Source organism: Sphaeramia orbicularis, chromosome 19, assembly GCF_902148855.1.
Source record: "Sphaeramia orbicularis chromosome 19, fSphaOr1.1, whole genome shotgun sequence".
Classification (NCBI taxonomy): Eukaryota; Metazoa; Chordata; class Actinopteri; order Kurtiformes; family Apogonidae; genus Sphaeramia; species Sphaeramia orbicularis.
The window spans coordinates 17,856,171-17,876,193 of record NC_043975.1 but is presented as its reverse complement, the minus strand read 5'-3'; the positions used below and the strand labels follow the sequence as shown (position 1 = coordinate 17,876,193).

General features: G+C 35.4%; 1 protein-coding gene across 1 annotated transcript in view; it reads right to left on the bottom strand.

The window, feature by feature from the left end:
* gsg1l2b (gsg1-like 2b) overlaps nt 1-18,664 on the bottom strand; it is a 42,421-nt gene extending 23,757 nt beyond the window's left edge. The window contains exons 1-3 of the mRNA XM_030121548.1: nt 18,214-18,664; nt 12,748-12,795; nt 4,060-4,212 (exon numbers count right to left, since the gene is read on the bottom strand). Coding sequence (XP_029977408.1) covers nt 4,060-4,212; nt 12,748-12,795; nt 18,214-18,514 — 502 coding nt within the window. The 5' untranslated portion in view covers nt 18,515-18,664. The remainder of the gene's footprint in view (nt 1-4,059; nt 4,213-12,747; nt 12,796-18,213) is intronic.
* Between the last annotated feature and the right edge of the window lie 1,359 nt (nt 18,665-20,023).

Sequence of the window (20,023 nt, the reverse complement as noted above, 5' to 3'; positions counted from 1 at the left end):
ATAAAATATGAACAACCTGAAAATTCTTTTAAAAAATAAGTGCAATTTTAACAATATTGCGCCTTAATTTGTACATGTGCATTGTAACTTACAGATCACAGTGGACCTACAAATACACCAAACAGTTAGTAACAGGAAGAATATTGGTAAAATTAGACATACCACTCTTAAGACATGTCAGGTTGTTCCCATTTTTGGTAAAAGGCTAGTCTGTAAATGTGAACATTTTTGTGTAATTTTAAATTTTTAAAAACTGAAACCAAGAGAAAAATTGGCAGTTTTCATTATTTGTAGGTTATTATGATAGTATTTTACTGGTTTGACCCACTTTAAATTGAATTAACCAACAATTATTTTAATATCCTTGATTGTTAATATCTTCAGTTTAAGTTCCGTATTTCACAAATTCATGACAGGGTCCGGATTGGACCCTTTGGCGGGCCGGTTTTGGCCCCCGGGCCGCATGTTTGACACCTGTGCCCTACATAATATTATAAAGGCATTTTTCTTAAGTAAATCCATCACTTTCATAACACTTGATGCCATTCCGCGCAGATTTTAGAAGTGGCCTGACTGTCCCATCATTAAGAAGCGTCACTGATGTTTACACTAAACCATATAAAATGCATATTCCCTGTGTCATCATCAGAGATCATTCCAGGTTTTTTTATCCAGATTATGCTGTTCTGTAAACTTTGACCGATTTCCTGAGCATTAGTTGCCAAATAAGTTGAACACTGCAAGTCACTGCTATGGAGCCGGGTCTATTTCACTGCTGATTCACTGCCCGGAGTGTGGTGGTCAGGATCATATTCACAGACTGGATTAGAAAGAAGGTCATTGTTAATTCCTCCGCCGAGAGAGGGAGGCAGACTGCAAACTGGCTGGAAATCTTCTCAGGGGCTCAAAGGCTGCAACTGGCCTGAATATGTTATTGGAGAAGTGCCAGCATGGAAACAGAATTAAAGACTCCACCGTCTTGATAGAGACATCACAGAGAAAGTATTAATGGATGAAGTCAATGAGCTGCGACCATCCAGCCCCTACATTTGATTTCAGTTTATGAGACTGATACTATTGATCAGAATTTTTATAGCCTCTGGAAACAAAAATACATAAAAGCCTTCTTTAATAATAAACATCACACAAAGTATTATATCTACATTGTAAATCTTGCCATTAAGAGTTCAACGTGTAACATTTAAGGGAGTTTAGGGGGATACAATTGCAGAAATGGTCTCAAATATTCATAAGTATGTCTGTATTCATATATAATCACCTCCAAATATGAGCCATTGTGTTTTCATTAGCTTATAACGACGCACAGAATCCACCATATTGCAATACCATGTGGAAACTAGTGTGTAGGACAATTACACATACATGCAAACATAGTAGTCATGGTTAAAAAGTTTTTGGAATGACACAAAAAGATGATCTATTTGTCCGTAAAATTCTTTGAAACCTGATGTGAATTGAATATATCAGTTATGTGAAATCATTTGCATGATATACATTTCTGTTTAGCTTAGTGTAAACATACACAACCTTTTTTGCCTTGTGACCTCATATTAACATAACAAATTTCAGGCGACCCCAGACACTCAAAACAGAGACATTTTTTTACTAAAATTAATTTGTTTTTGATCATGTAATAGTTTATTATACTATGTTGCAAATAAATGTTAATTTTAGACGACATTTAGTCTATGTAATGTATATTATTATGGATGGAGGCAGAAAAGAAAGGTATAGATTACTGCACAAAGTGAGAATTTTATTTTCCTTGGTCAGGATATGTACAGTCAGTTCAGCATGTATTTACAAGGCTGACAATTAACACTGAACAAACAATAACTCAAACTATGGATTATGAAAGAGCTGCAGCATCTGAAACTGACCACAATGAACATTTGAAAGATAAACAGTACCACAGTGCTTCAGTTTCAGCTTCAGAGTTTGTCATGTCTCTTATGTATTATGATTGTCTCTCTCAACTCACTATATATTTTTTTTTATTAGTAAGTTTATTTTTATTTTTATCAATTACTAGAAATTTCAGGTGACCCCATTTGAATTCCAGGCGACCCCACGTGGGGTCCCGACCCCAAGGTTGAAAAACACTGCCTTAATATGTCTTATCTTGTTGATGAAGAAGCAGAACAAACCCTCTGCTCCAGCTCATTAGTTATATTTGTTCTATATTCTACTAAAAAACTTGGATTAGCAACTCATTCTTCGTTCATATTTGAGGTGTGGACATTGAACTGTACCCGAAAGGGAAGTTTTGTATGATCTGCTTCTCTGAATAAACAAAGAATAGAAAAAAAAATAAATAAATAAAATAAAAAAATGAATAAATATAATGCGTCTTGTTCTTATGATTCTAGTTGCGGATTTTTAATGTTTTTTTTCCCCAAAACTTTTGATCTAGACTGTAGATGACAGCAAAGCACCACCTATTTCTAAGGTGACAAATGTATTTACTGACTAAAACATAGTTATGAAAATCATTCTAAATTATTTATTTGATATTTAATGCATTTAGACACCTGTTGAGCAGTGCCTCAACATCATTTTCCAGGCTGTAGAAAATCTATCTTGTAAAACACGATGTAGTTTAAACACAGACATTTTCACATGGGCGGATGAAATATATGATTGACAGCTGTAGGAACCAATTACTAATAAGATTTCACTAGACATGAACTGGATGTGACTCTACGGTTGTACTTGTCTCAGCATATAAGCAGGTAAAAATGGCATGAAATGTCAGATCATCTATGTGTATGTTTAGGGGTTTTGATTTGGACAGAGAGGAGAGATCTGCAGAGTTTTTCCCCTGATTTCTACCCCTGCAGCTTTAAGTTCCTAAAAATCTTACACACTAAACATTCATTATTTTCCAAACTAATAATGGTCTAATGCAGAGGTGTCAAACTCATTTTAGTTCAGGGGCCACATTCAGCTAAATTTGATCTGAAGTGGGCCAGACCAGAAAAATAATAACATAATAACCTGTAAATGACAACTCCAAAGTTTTGTCTTTGTTTTAGTGTAAAAAAAAAACAAAAAACATTAAATTATGAAAATACTTACTTTTATAAACTATCCAAAAAAAAACCCCTGAAAAAACTGAAATTTAAATTAAAAAAACGTAAGAAAATTTATTGCAATTTTAATAATATTATTCCTCAACTTCTCATTTCTACATGTGCATTACGGATCAGATCTACAGACACTAAACACTGAGGAACAGGCAGAAAAATGATTAAAATTATGCTTAATTTTCTTTAGACATTTCAGGTTGTTCATATTTGTTCAGGTTATTCACATTTTAGTGTTACAGGATAGTTTGTAAATGTAAATATTTTCATAATTTAATGTTATTTTTTGCACTAAAACAAAGAAAAAAAATTAAGTTGTTAATTCTAGATTTTTTGGTTTAATTCAAGATTTTTTTACTTAATTGAACATTTTTTGGCTTAATTCAAGATTTTTTTTTTAAATGTAATTGAATATTTTTTTTTGGCTTAATTCAAGATTTTTTTTTTACTTAACTGAAGATTTTTTTGGCTTAATTTAAGATTTTTTTTTTTTTACTTAATTGAAGATTTTTTTTTTTGGCTTAATTCAAGATTTTTTGCTAAATTTGACTTTTTTTTGGCTTAACTGAAGATTTTCTTAATTGAAGATTTTTTTTTTTTTTTTTTACTTAATTGAAGTTTTTTTTTTTTTTTTTTGGCTTAATTCAAGATTTTTTCCTTAATTGAAGCTAAAAATTTTTTTGCTTAATTCAATTCAAGACTGTGGAATTTTTGCACTCGGCAAAAACATCCCAGGGGCCGAACTGGACCCTTTGGCGGGCCGCATATGGCCCCCGGGCCGTATGTTTGACACCACTGGTCTAATGAGTCATGTTTGAATTAGGTTTCCTCATAGTTGTGGATGTTTCTTTCAGGTTTTTGTAGATTCCTAATGGGACACAATGGGACTTCATCTTTAGTATTTCAAGGCAAATTTCCAGAGGTTTTGATGTAAATGTTGAAGACTACTCACCTGAGAGCACAGTGAATATGGCAGCAAAGGCGTTGAGCTTGAGGCCGTCAATGACATTCCCAAACTGACACACTTCTATTGACATGAGGATGCCTCCGGTCGCCAGCAGAAGGATGTACAGGCACTCGGCAACAATACACAGCCACAGCACTCCTATGCATAAAGAGAATTGGTGATTGCAAAAGAATTACAAAGCGGAGCAGGGGGAAAAAAAACGCATATTCATGTTGTGGGGGCAGGGGTGCACATGAGTGAGTGATGGAAGGGGGAATAGGAGTGGGAGGCAAGGAGGAAGAAATACCGATAAATATGGATAAGCAAGGGCGAAGCAAGAGGACAGGGACGAGGAAAGAAAGAGGAAGAGGAGGAGAGGAGGAGAATGAGTCAGAAAAGGTGGACCACTGACCCCGTCACCCATATCATTAACCTTCAGAGTCAGAGAAAGGATACATAATCTACCGCGAGGCGTACAGCAGCCTGGCTCAGGTCGGTGTGCGTGGTAGGACGAAATACCAACGGATTTAAAACGTGTTCGGCACTGTAAATGTAAGCTGTGGTGTAATTGCACATCACCCAAGGGCAGGTAGTTATTGTGTGGTTAATTAATCACTAGTGGAGTAAAGTAATATGTTACCTAAAATATCCCAGTATGAATTATGAATATAGTTATATCCTTCAGCAAAGAAAGTTTTTTTTACCTGCTCTAAATTGAATTTTGCAGTTCAGTAAAAGATTTCCTTAATTAAATTTATAATAGAAGGGTAGAGAGGATTAGGCAAAGTGTTATTAATGGGGATTTATGGCAGAAGAACCGGCTCCAATTAAAGGTACAATGTGTAAAAAAAAAAAGCACATGATTGTAAATTTATGAGAATGTTTGTGTTGGAGTACATTATTTGATGAGAGTTGGTCGATATTAGCGAAGTCATTTTCTGTCTCAGTTGTCATGGTCTGTACATTAGGGGTATAACATTACAGAAAAATTTCAGTTCGGTACGTTTTCAGCACAGGGGTCTTCGACTTGATACATTTTCGGTGCAGTGAAGGAGACCAATTTCACAAATTTGACATCTTATCAGAAATATAACCGATAAATCAATCAATAAACAATGCCGGCACACCGCTCTTATTTTGTCGACTTGTCTCTCTCCATTGACATAACTGACAGGGAATCTGAAATGCTCCCAAATCAGAGACCTTAGAGAAGATGGAGGGTCTTAAACTCTGGTTTTGGACCTGTGACGCTGCTCTGAGCTGCCATGCTGGTTCACCTTCAGCATGTGGATGGTGCATGGATCACTTAGACGTCCACCTAGGATATCAAATGGGTTCCACTTGCAGCCACCCTGCTCATACTGTGTGTGTTCTGCTTAAAGGTTTGTGTGGAAACTTAAGGCGAGTGTTTGCATTCCTCACATAGGCTACATGTACTTGTTCGGTACACCTCTGTATTGTATTGAAGACCCCAAACCAAAACAGTTCGGTACAAAGGAGTACACTGTTACACCCCTACTCTACACTGATTTCTAATTAGATGACTCAATTTAACCCTTTATCGGGCAAGTGACTATTTTTGGTAATTTCCGCATACATGACAAGACAGTGGCAGCAACACTTCCAATAAGGACAATAAGGCAACAATCTCAGGTCCAATGTGGTCTACAGGGTCTGTAAGGTCCACCTCTTCATGAACAGTGAGTGTACTTGCTTTGTTAGGTACCATGAAGTAGTGATGTTCTGATTTGGATTTTTTGCATCTGATCCGATTTTTTTTGGGGACTAGTTTTGCTGATACCGATCCAATATGGACATTTTACAATTAAATTTTGATTTAAATTTGGAGCCATTATTTAGAGGTTCTTTATGCTATTATTTTACTTGAAATCACAATTGGGCGGAGTGTGGAATGCGATCTGATCTTCTAAAAAAATGCCAGATTGGAAGCCAATACCGATCTGTAGATTGGATCGGGACATCCCTACCATGAAGCAATGATACTAATGTAAAGAATGATGTTCAAAGGGATAATGTGGATGTTAACAGATGTCTGGATCAGCACTTATGTTGCTCTAATGTTCTAAAATACATGTTCCTTTCACATTACACATGTTTTTCTTGTATTTCTTATATACAGTGTGGGGAAGCAAAATTTACAATGAACATTTAGTTGTTTTTTCTCAGCAGGCACTACGTCAACTGTTTTGAAACCAAACATAGATTGATGTCATAATCATACCTAACACTATTATCCATACCTTTTCAGAAACTTTTGCCCATATGAGTAATCAGGAAAGCAAACGTCAAAGAGTGTGTGATTTGCTGAATGCACTCGTCACACCAAACGAGATTTCAAAAATAGTTGGAGTGTCCATAAAGACTGTTTATAATGTAAAGAAGAGAATGACTATGAGCAAAACTGTTAGGAGAAAGTCTGGAAGATACTATTGAAGAAGAATGAGAGAAGTTGTCACCCGAATATTTGAGGAACACTTGCGCAAGTTTCAGGAAGCGTGTGAAGGCAGTTATTGAGAAAGAAGGAGGACACATAGAATAAAAACATTTTCTATTATGGAAATTTTCTTGTGGCAAATAAATTCTCATGACTTTCAATAAACTAATTGGTCATACACTGTCTTTCAATCCCTGCCTCAAAATATTGTAAATTTTGCTTCCCCACCCTGTCTTGGACTTTTTTGTGTGTGTGTGTGTGTGTGTGTGTGTGCCACTTATGGGCTAAGGAATCAAATATGGTAACTTCATTGACCTTGATTTTCAACATAACAATAAAGACATTGGAAAAAATTCCCAAAAGTAATAAAGTCAAACACACAAAGGTTGAAATTTTTGAATTCCAGAGCATTTCTATAACTGCCCTATAATGGGTTAACTTAGAAATTAAGTTGGCTAACATCAAATAACATCCAGCTTTTACCACAAAAAGACTCCAACACAAACCTAGTGTAAACATGAGCACACCTCCATATTCAACATACAAAGTGTGTTTCATAAAAGTCGCTCCTGTGGTTTTATTTGAACATATCCTATATTTACTCCTAGGATATAAGCCTGTGGGCAGAAAAACTGCAGCAAATGAGCCTGACTGTTTCACACATGTGAAGTGAATAGAATCAATCTTTTCTGAATGCATTGGCATCCATGCTGTCGCTCCAATGTCTCTCTGAAGATCTCTTTATTTCAGGATCAGAGTGGTCTTTCGATGAGAAGAGGCACACACACACACACATGCAGCAGCCTGGTTCCAGACTTCAGTAAGGCTGCCCACATTCAGGTTGTTTCAAGCAATTCACCAATTAGTCTGGTGTTGTGTTCAATGGTGGCTGGCTCCTGAGTTGGACAACCAGCTTAGCTAATCTTAGCTTTTACATGGGAATGTGGGTGCTGCATTCCTGGGCCAGACAGCTAGCCATGAATGATGAAAGGTGCAGCTGTGCAGATTTTCAAGTGGCCTTTTATAAATAACAAGTATAAACAAAAATCAATCTGATGCTGGGCTTTCAGTCGTGATGCTTGGACCATTAGTCTGTGCAGTAGGGTTGTAACGATGTCATGGTGTTGAGATTAATCGAGATTTTAAACGTCACGATTAATTAATTGTCAAGGTGGCTAGAAACCATTTCATAAAGTACAGTAGATTAAGAGCGGAACCAAAGACACGCCAATATGCACTTACCGCACGGAATGAAAGCAACGTTACACAAGCTGCCTTCAACATTCCATGAGTGAAAATCACAGAAAGAACATGCTGACCATCTGTTTCTGGAGGTGGACGTATTTCTGAATTGTCTTAACTGTAAATATATTTTTAATGCGAGCTCACTTTCGTTTCCATAGAGTTTGCTTTCGCTACCATCATCTACGTAGCTTCAGGCTACCATTGTGCAACCCACTCACAAAAATCTGGCTGCGTAGGTTTGGTAGAGTAAGGCCGTTCTTCTCCAGCATACAAGATTTGGGAGGGTTAACTTGTGAAGTGATGCAGTAAACACACTCTGCTGGTCATAAGGGAAACTGCATAAAGTAGTCTGATGCACCTGTAGAGCGGGCCCGGTTCTTAAACAAATGTCCTGCCCCCTTAAATGAAAGTTTCGGAAGTAGGGAAGAGGTAAATGAGCTTCACAACACATAGAGCACAGGTGTCAAACATGTGGCCCGGGGGCCAAAATGCGGCCCACCAAAGGGTCCAGTGAGGGCCCTTGGGATGAATTTGTGAAATGCAAAAATTACACTAAGATATTAACAATCCTTTTAGTTCGGGTTCCACATTCAGACCATTTCAATCTCAAGTGGGCAGGAACAGTAAAATATGATCATAATAACATATAAATAATGACAACTCCCAATTTTTCTCTTTGTAAATGTAAATATTTTCATGTATTTACACTAAAACAATGTATAATTTCGCAAAAAAATTTGAATAACCTGAACAAATATGAATAACCTGAAATGTCTTAAGAGAAGTAAATACAATTTTAACAAGATTCTGCCTGTTACTAAATGTTTTATTTATTTTTTATATTATAATGTAAATGTGTAAATGATAAACTGAGGCAGAATATTGTTCAAATTACACTTTTTTTTCAGTTTGTTAATGTTACTCACATTGTTTTAAAGGACAGTTTGATGTAAATGTTTTCATAATGTAAATTAACTTTTTTTGCTCTTAAATGTAGAGAAAAAGTTGGAGTTGACATTATTTCTATATTATTATGTTATTATTTGACTGGTTCGGCCCACTGCAGATCTAATTTTGCTGAATGTGGCCCCTGAATTAAAATGAGTTTGACACTCCTGACATAGAGGAATTACAGTCTACTCTCGTTAAACCGCCCGCCGTTATACCGCCATTTTCGCTCACCGCCGACCAAAACCATTGCACAAAAATCCCCAATGCATTATTCCATTAGCTACCGCCATTTCCGCCTATCGCCATCCGCCAGCCCAGTTCCATGCACAAACAACACTTATACCATTGATTTCCCGACCGTTATACCGCCAGCGTGATTACCATCGAGTACACATAAATTTTAACAATGCACTGAAACAAACGCGCCAGACGCTGATCGCGACAAGCTACGAGTAGGTCTACGGAACGGCCACCGTTCATTTATCGCAGAACACTCAGTAGGTCAGGATGTCGGGAAGAGGACGTGGGATTAAGCCAAAGCCTCAAGATGATGGGGTGTCATTTCCCGACACGGTATAATAATGCTTAAAATGTTTCCCCACTTTAAATGATCCCTTACAACATAACAGAATCAAGATTTATTTAGAAACGCAATTAGAACGGGTTAACGGAGGCAGCATAGACATCATATAGTAAAGACATGCACATTATGGACGCAACCCGTTGTAACGCCATTTTCGCTATACCGCCAATTTGGCCGTGAACGGAAGTTGGCGGTATAACGAGAGTTGACTGTAGTAAAGTGTGTTAAGTTTCACTTTCACTTTTCAAAGGAATGGTTGTATGGTCTGCATGTACACATTGTGAGGTATGCGTGGCATGGACCACACCCCCACGTATAACCCCTCCCCCTACAAAATAATCGTAGTAATTGTGGCATCATTTCTCTGACGATAATGGTAGCACCAAAATCTCTAATCGTTACATCCCTACTGTGCAGAATCCCATACTTTGTGTTATATACTCAATATCTATACTATAGTTCAACGTGCTTTTGTCTAAATAAACAGTAGAATGTATATTTTCAGATGCACCACTCAAGGTGTACACATGTAACTTTAAAGTTTCTTTGCTAGTTGTACGAGCCTCTGTTCAATACTATGACCTTTTTCCATCGGAACACAGTCCGATCTTTAGGCTCTCTATCAAACGGATGGATGTTTAAGAAATGAGAATGTACTCACTGCATCAGATAAAGAACTTGTTAGAAACATGTGAACCACAGCAGCAATTATCCAATGCTTTGTTAAATGCAGGGATGGATATTTTTTGGGTTGTGTATATCTTGACTTCACTAAATGCGACATGAATAAATCAATGTTCTGAGAGAATGCTATAATATACAGTGCATTTAAGCTCAGTAAATAAATGGTGTGCAATGAAACATATGTTTATATAAATATGTATGACTGGACGCTCCAAGGAACTGCTGTTAAAATTCATTTAACTTTCTATGGCTGGAACCTGCATCACATCATGCAACCAAAATATAAAAAAGCAAAAAAAAAAAAAAAAAAATCTAATTATTTTTCACTTTTTTTAGGCATAGACTTGATGAAGTACCAACAGTTCTGTGAGGGAGTGTAATAATTTTGGATGTTCTGCAAATACAGATTAATAAGAAAATGTACAAATTCAGATTGTGTGCATATTGTGGTTTGGTTCTTATACTATGACAGCATTCCTGCAATATAATTCACACTATATTTGATGACGTGACCCATGTCTTGCAGATGCACAGTCCTAAATCTGATCCGAGTGGCATGAGCTAGTGTGAAAGTGATGGATTTCCAAGAGCTCCACCTTCATAAGTGATTAATTTAAGAGGATATCTTAAGTAACATTCATATGATCTCATGTACCAGCAGCAGTCAGCTTACTTACTTGGTTTAATTCCCATGTTGGGTTTTAGGATGAAAAGAAGAATAAATGTGGCTTTTGATCCTAAACAGACGTGTAAAGAGCTGTCTGATTGGTTAGAGGAACCCAAACAAGAGAGTCTGTGATATTGATTTATCACAGCGACAAAAGGTCTTAAATTCCTTTTTCCAAAACATCTACCTGAGTCAATACACCCTGATAAGCAGCTTATTTAAACTGATCAGAGCAGGAGATTTCAGGAGGAAAAGGTTTTTGTTTGACTTTTATGACCATATCAGCCTCTTCCAATGTTTAAACCCACATCAGTAGTTAAGTTTTCATTACACAAACTACAGCAAGGTGATGCATTGTGGTCCATTTGAACCAGCTTATTGATTTTCCATCACCGCTAGAATGTCGATGCTTCTCAGGGTTTAAAAAAGGGAAGGATTTAATTGAAAAGAAAATGAACCCAGTTAGCCCTGTGAGTCTGTTAGTTTGTCATGTTAACCCATAACGACCCAGCACTACTTTTGTGGTAGTTTCCCTCTATTCAACCTTTCTTAAGTGATTTATTATGATTCATCATAATATTATTCTCTCAATTTTACATTATTTGTGAAAATCAGATATCTCCCTACATTTATTTTACTGATCATGTACTTTAATCATCATGCTTAGATTACATTTGAGAGTTATCATACCAAAAACAGAGAAAACCTGAGAAAAAAGGGAGTTTTTCAGTAAAATCTATCAACAAGTGGTGCCAGGCACAACAAACCCCATCCCTTGCATGTATTGTTGCTTATTTTGGCATCGATCCAGCTGATGTCATCATGTCTATGCATGTGCTGATGTCAGCATATCAATTGCCTCTATATATGTGCCAAGTTTGAAGCAAACTGAAACAAAATTGATGTTTTTACAGACATTTGAAATTTCTCCCATTATAAGTAAATGGGAGAAAAATAAAGAATTAAAAAATTTTTTACAAAATTTTAACTTTGACCTACTTTTCCCAAAATGTAACCACATCTATTTTGGGTCACTGGAAATCTATAAACCCAATTTGGTAGGATTTCAACCAATAGTTTTGCTGCTACAGACATGTGAAATTTCACCCGTTATAAGTAAGTGGGGGGAAAAAAATATTTAAAAATTCATTAAAAATTGAAACTTTGACCTACTTTTCCCAAAATGTAATGACATCTATTCTGAATCACTGGCAATCTATAAACCCAATTTGGTAGGATTTCAACCAATAGTTTTGCTGCTACAGACATGTGAAATTTTGCCCATTATAAGTAAATGGGGAAAAAAGATTTTAAAAAATTCATAAAAAATTTTAACTTTCACCTACGTTTTCCAAAATATAATCAGATCTATTCTGTGTCACTGGAAATCTATAACCCCAGTTTGGTATGAATTCAACCAGTAGTTTTGCTGCTAGAGTGTTAACAAACAAAGAAACCATCAAACAAACTGAACCAGAAATAATACCCCTTGCCATCCCTTTTTTTTTTTTTGGGGGGGGGGGGGGGGGGGAGTATAATAACTGAACATAAACCAAGTGTCTCCATCCACTTTCATTTGTCAAACTCCATGGGGTTTACTGGTGATTCAATTTGGCAGAAGATGATGTTTCCATGTTCATTATGGAGCCTCTAAATGTCCAAATGGGTCATATCTCATGACCATGAAAAGATGACAAACAATTTTACACCAGTTCTTCACATGTATTGATAGGATTAATGGTTCTAAGGTTATTAAACATTTTAGGTCAGTAGATGCTTTAGATCACTAGTGTATATTTGGGTCTTTATGGGTTAAATTAAAACAAAAACACATGCTTTGGGATCAGTTGTTGTAACCAGTGATATGTACCTTTACATTTGTTTTTAATAATGTACCAGGTTGATGGGATCATTCTATAGTGGAATATATTTCTGAGAATATTTTCAATATGCAAGAAAAACTGGTATTGTGAGTGAACTATCTCTAAATGAATCAGTACTGAAATGAATTAGAAATGGACTCAAACTGTGACTGACTCAGAAAAACAGCCTCATTTCAGTGGGGAAAAAAATGCAATAATATGCAATATGATTAATATACAGGCTTACCTCTCTCATTTGTAGGTGCGACATAAAGGAAGCTTCTGCATTTTTCACCTGGAAAAGATTGTAAATTAGACACTCAGTGACAGATGCCACCACTGCAACGTGCTGATAAGTGACACAGGGGCTTCATCTGTATTCCATAAATTTTCTAGATTGAGATAGTCATAGGGAGCCGTTTTCACTTTGTCAGTTTGTGCGACAAAGATAAAGCTGTAGTGTAAAAAAAAAAAAAAAAAAAAAAAAAAAAAAACAGAAAGAAATCACCATTACATCCAATCTATGAAGGGATTTCCTTTCAGTGTTTCTGCAATATCAAGCCCTGCCCCCTCCCCCACACCTCCAACATGTGAAAGCTCCTAATAGCAAAAAAAAAAAAAAGAAACTGTGGACTGCCCTGTCTACTGAACAAATGCTTTTATGCCACTCCAGACACCGACACTGATAGACATTCATTCCTAGAATCACATATGGGGGCCCTTAGAGCTCTCAGCTGCACGATCAGGGGCCGGAACATGAATCAGGTTAAGTGTTTATAGGCTTTTTATTCACACATAGGCTGCACATACACTGAACGTATTACACGCTCTTACCCATAAAGGTAGAATTATTTTGTTTTCAGACACACTCCTCTTTTTTATACACATCAGTAAAGACCTTTGACTAGGTTCAGTAATTGCATACTGAGCCCCAGTTACACTTAATCAAGAATAAATCATGTCACAATCATTTTATGAGAAGACGTAAACATGTTTTATTCCAACTTTATGGTCAGTCGTGTATAACTAAACATAAATATCCAGGACAGAGCAAGTATTAGCTGCAGTCGATGATCAGATCTGATGTTCATTTTTTATTATTATAAGAATTTGTGCTGTATTTTTTAAAAAATACAATAAGGGAATCTGAAAATAAATAGATTTATTCTAAAAATGTAACACTCTCAATGCCCACCCATAGCATTGTCTGATTGATTAAACATCATGAGCAACACCTATCAACTAGGACTGAACAATAAAATAAGGATAATTATATCACTATATGAGTACTGACACAATATAGAATGTATGCAGTTATTATAAGATTAGATGAGACTTTATTATTAATGGTACATTATAAAAGTCTACAAGGTTTTATGTGTAGCATATTTTGTTTACATTGTCTGTGAATGCACTAAAATATCATTGTTTATGTAATGTTTAATGGCTGATTTTTAAAAATTATAATTATTTAAATTTTAATTAGTCATGGTTTTACAGTATTTATTATTGGCACAGTATGACACTTAAAATGTAGAATGTGTTCTCAAATATTTTGTATTAGTATTTTAGTTTTTACAGTAAAATAAAGCTTCAGTGTGCAACACTCATATAACTACCTTTCAGGATATTGTAATACAAGTAGTCTGAGAGGAAATGACATTTCAGCATCTCCTCTTTACTCTGTTTTTAGACTGTGTTGAATTTACTTGCTGATGGAAGGTTTCGGCTAATTGATTGATTGATTGATTGAGCAATTTATTCTGAACATGCAATGAAATTTAACATATATGCGAACACATAAAACATAAATCATTAATCAAAAATTAACAATCAATACAATCTTAGAAAGAAGATCAGCACAATAGTTTCATTTATATGCCTGCAAATTGATGGGAAATAGTGCAATTTATTTAATCCCACCCCTTCTCCATAAAATATTAATGATGTAATATATATTTATTTATTTATCTCCCTCTTAATTAACATAATAGGGGGTTAAATAATGATTCTGTGCTTTAATTACAGTCACTGTTAACCAAAAGCAACATGGCAGCTCCCATAACTGTGACATTTCTGCTTCACTTTCCCATAGTGCCATCACACTTTGCCAAGTCATATTTCTAGACAGTCTTTTGATTTAGAGGAGAGAGTTACTTGTGTTCCTTGACATTTCTTGTTGTTGCATGTAAATATATTAGTTTTATCATCTGGTGTGTATGTATTTCCATTTTAAGTGGACATAATCTAGTCAATATCTGTCATCAATCAGCCTTAGAGGGAAAAAGCAAGTATAGGTGCATAAAAAAACACTAATGCATACTTTATTCTTTTTAAATGTGAGTTCTGAGGGACTCAAATGAGAAAAAACTGTTCTGCTTAAACATTTTTTTCCACCATTTCATCACTTGGACAGAAGTAGATATTGAACCTTGACATTTCTTATTGTTGCATATTAGTTTTATCACCTGGTGTGTATGAGGATTTCCATTTTTAGTGGATATAGTCTACTAAATATCTGCCTTAGAGGGGAAAAAAACATGTAAAGGTGCATAAAAAAACAGGAATGTATACTTCATTATTTTTTTTAACCCTTTCATGCATGCTGGTCACTACAGTGGACAGCTATTCTATAGCTGTTCTCTTGTATATTCATGGGTTTTGTTGTTTTAGCTTCATATCATCCAGCACTGCAATTCATACCATTACTGTAACTTTTCTGTTCTTGATAAACCTGATCTGCAGTAACATGTTTTAGTGTAAATACATTTCTAATTGTTATTAGACTGTAATTTAAAAGTTTTCTCGATCGAAAACTTTTTTTTTTTGCATATTATTTCTATGAAGTGAGTAATAACTAGTATTAGAGTATGTTAAAATGTTAGAAAATATCAGATTAGCTGCATGAAAAATGTTTTTATTTCATAGTTTTTCACTTTCTGATGATGGGTTTTAAATAAACGTTTTTTTGTTTTTTTTGCTTCAAAAATTAAACACATGGTGTCCGGCTGAGTCGACATTTTTGTAACTCCATGAAAAATAGGTTCATAAATAAAATTCAATCACATTGTTTTCCTCATGTCTAAAGAGGAAAAAAAAAACACTCAGGAAAAAAATCTCAATTAAGGTTCTCATAATTCATGCATGAAAGGGTTAATATGAGTTCTGAGGTACTGAAATGAGAAAAAACTGTCTTGCTTGAACTTTTTTTTTTTTTTTTTTTTTGTTACATTTCATCACTTGGATAGAAGTAGATATTGAACCTTGACAGTTCTCATTGTTGCATGTAAATATATTAGTTTTATCACTTGGTATGTATGAGGATTTCCATTTTAGTGGATATAATCTACTAAATATGTGCCTTAGAGGAGGAAAAACCTGTATAGGTGCATAAAAAAACGCTAATGCATACTTTATTCTTTTTTAATGTAAGTTCTGAGATACTCAAATGGTATAAAACTGTCCTGCTTGAACATTTTTTTAATCATATCACTTGGACAGAAGTAGATATTGAACCTTGACATTTCTCATTGTTGCATATTAGTTTTATCACCTGGTGTGTATGAGGATTATCTATTACATATTCTGTCATCAATCAGCCTTAGAGGGGGAAAAAAAACATGTATAGGTGCATAAAAAACACTAATGTATACTTTATTCTTTTTTAAAGGGAGTTCTGAGGTATTAAGTCTGAGGTATTAAGTCAGAATCTGAGGATTCTGTTGGCTTTCTGTAAATTGGCTTAGAGCCTGGTTCTGACCAACTCTATATGTAAAGTGTCATGAGATAACTTTTGTTATGATTTGGCGCTATATAAATAAAATGTGATTTGATTTAAAATGAAAAATAAAACTGTCTTGCTTAAACATTTTTTCTCCTTTTTTTTTTTTTTTTTTTTTTTAAATTTCATTACTTGGACAGAAGTAGATATTGAACCTTGACATTTCTCATTGCTGCATGGAAATATATTAGTTTTATCACCTGGTGTGTATGAGAATTTCCATTTTAGTGGATATAGTCTACTAAATATGTGCCTTAGAGGGGTAAAAACATGTATAGGTGCATAAAAAACGCTAATGCATACTTTATTCTTTTTTAATGTAAGTTCTGAGATACTCAAATGACATCAAACTGTCCTGCTTGAACTTTGTTTTTTCATCACTTGGACAGAAGTAGATATTAAACCTTAACTCATTGTTGCATGTAAATATATTAGTTTAATCACCTGGTGTGTATGAGGATTTCCATTTTTAATGAACATAATCTACTAAATATTCTGTCATCAATCAGCCTTTGAGGGATAAAAAACATATATAGGTGCATAAAAAAACACTAATGCATACTTTATTCTTTTTTAATATGAGTTCTGAGGGACTCAAATGAGAAAAAATTATCCTGCTTAAAGATTTTTTCTCCATTTTTTTTTTTTTTTTTTTTTTTCATTTCATCACTTGGACAGAAGTAGATATTAAACCTTGACATTTCTCATTGTTGCATGTAAATATATTAGTTTTATCACCTGGTATGTATGAGAATTTCTATTTTAGTGGATATAGTCTGCTAAATATGTGCCTTAGAGGAGTAAAAAAAACATGTAAAGGTGCATAAAAAACACTAATGCATACTTTACTCTTTTTTAATGTGAGTTCTGAGATACTGAAATGACATCAAACTGTCCTGCTTGAACTTTTTTTTTTTTCATCACTTGGACAGAAGTAGATATTGAACCTTGACATTTCTCATTGTTGCATGTAAATATATTAGTTTTATCATCTGGTGTGTATGAGGATTTCCATTTTAGTGGATATAGTCTGCTAAATATGTGCCTTAAAGGGGTAAAAACATGTATAGGTGCATTAAAAACACTATTGCATACTTATTCTTTTTGTAATGTGAGTTCTGAGATACTCAAATGAGAAAAAAACTGTCTTGCTTAAACATTTTTCTCCATTTTTTTTTTTTTTTATTTCATCACTTGGACATAAGTAGATATTGAACCTTGACATTTCTCATTGTTGCATGTAAATATATTAGTTTTATCACCTGGTGTGTATGAGGATTTCCATTTTAGTGGATGTAGTCTATGAAATATGTGCCTTAGAGAGGAAAAAAAAACATGTAAAGGTGCATAAAAACACTAATGCATACTTTACTCTTTTTTAATGTGAGTTCTGAGATACTGAAATGAGAAAAAAACTGTCTTGTTTAAACATTTTTCTCAGTTTTTTTTTTTAATTTTTTTTTTATTTCATCACTTGGACATAAGTAGATATTGAACCTTGACATTTCTCATTGTTGCAGGTAAATATATTAGTTTTATCACCTGGTGTGTATGAGGATTTCCATTTTAGTGGGTATAGTCTACTAAATATGTGCCTTAAAGGGGTAAAAACATGTATAGATGCATTAAAAACACTATTGCATACTTATTCTTTTTGTAATGTGAGTTCTGAGATACTCAAATGAGAAAAAAAAAACTGTCCTGCTTAAACATTTTTTTCATTTCATCACTTGGACAGAAGCAGATATTAGATAAAAACAGATTTGATTGGATTAAAAGGCATTTCACCCTAAACATTAATACCCAGTATCGGTGTTTTCCGTTTCTAACATGTTAACACATCCACACAAACCCAGAACCGTGCCATCTGATCCCGGTCCAGGCTCTGTGTGCGCACCGCCTGCGCTCCGCTCCGGTTCCATCCCCACTTACCGGTCATGTTGATGTTCTGCTCACATGAGAACCAGATGCCGGTATGAAACTTCCTCATCACGTACTTATCCTCCCCGGTTTCCCAGATGTACTGTACGAGCCTCGTGTCGTTGATGTTGGAGCTGTTGAACCTGATGCAGAACGCCTGTTTGGTGGTGACCGGGCCGGTGCAGAAGGGCTTCACCACTTTGCGCGTCCCCTCGCACCAGTAGCTGGTGGTGAGCGCGGACACGGCCAGGAACAGGGCGAGGAAGTTCAAGGTGAGAGCCAGGGATGCTCTCCGCCGCCGGTCGATCCCCATGACGGCGACCGGAGGAGTGAGGACGCGGAACTTAATCCCCTTCGCCTTGTACGACACCGGATTCTGGCGACTTTCCCCCTCCTCAGATCCTCATAATCCGGTTATTCCCGTTAACGGATCCGCGGCTAATTATCGCGTATAGTGCGTCTGGCTCCGGCCGTGCGCGCATCACATCTGCCCCTTCACCGCAGCTCACAGCCTTATTTTGTAGACTGCCCCCCCACCCCCACCCCCACCCCCTTTACACACACACACACACACACCCACTCCCACCTGACACCCCCACCCCCCATTCTACCCACCTCATACGCACAAGCACCATGGACAGCTCCATCCACATGTGGTCATCCAAGAAACGCAATAGATGCTCATTCCTTTTTAACTTTTGTTTTGATGGATCTACATGTCTTCAACCACATTCTCCCACTTCACTGTAAATCCCATAATTTACCACCCTATGTGTACATGCGCAAAAAACAGCTGTAAAACCATCATATATCAATATTTTTCTGCGTAAATCTCTCAAACCGCTTAAAACTATTAATTATTCAATTATTTTCAGAGCTAAAAGAAGAAAAATATTTATATTTGATGATTTTTGTGCCTGGACACTTCACCTTTGTTCAAAACTACCAAATGTTCAATAATTTTTCATGATTTTAACCCTTTCGATGCCAGTTTAAAGGTTGGGGAGATATATTTTTTCCATATGAAACATGGTGGAAGGATGATAGATAGATAGATAGATAGATAGATAGATAGATAGATAGATAGATAGATAGATAGATAGATAGATAGATAGATAGATAGATAGATAGATACTTTATTAATCCAGAGGGAAAATCAAGTATCAGTTTTGAACATGACACAGATGAAAGATAACACTGATTACATTGCATTTGTAGTTTTAGTGCAGTGTAGGACCTTCATGGCTAAAAGTACTTCATTAACTTACATTAACTTACAAAATACTAATGCAATGAAATCAGTGTTGTTCCTCTTTTTTGACATATTCAAGACTCATATCAACAGCAAAGCCCCAGTCCCCTTATATTCATTATATATTTAAAAAAATAAAAAATAAAAAAATGTGTTTCTTTCATAAATAAGTGACATCATGTATTCAAACTAGCTTTTAAATGGTTAAAATCCTGAAAGTTATTGAACAGTTGATGACACCCTAACACCCTTACCCCCACTCCACCCACCTCATATGCACACGCACCGTGGACAGTTCCATCCACATGTGGTCATCCAAGAAACACAATAGATGCCCATTCTTTTTTAACTTTGATTTGTTTTGATGGATCTACATGTCTTCAACCACATTCTCCTACTTCACTGTAAATCCCATAATTTACCACCCTCTGTGTACATGTGTAAAAAACAGCTGTAAAACCATCATATATCAATATTTCTCTGTGTAAATCTCTCAAACCGCTTAAAACTATTAATTATTCAATCATTTTCAGAATTAAAAGAAGGAAAATATTAATATTTGATGATTTT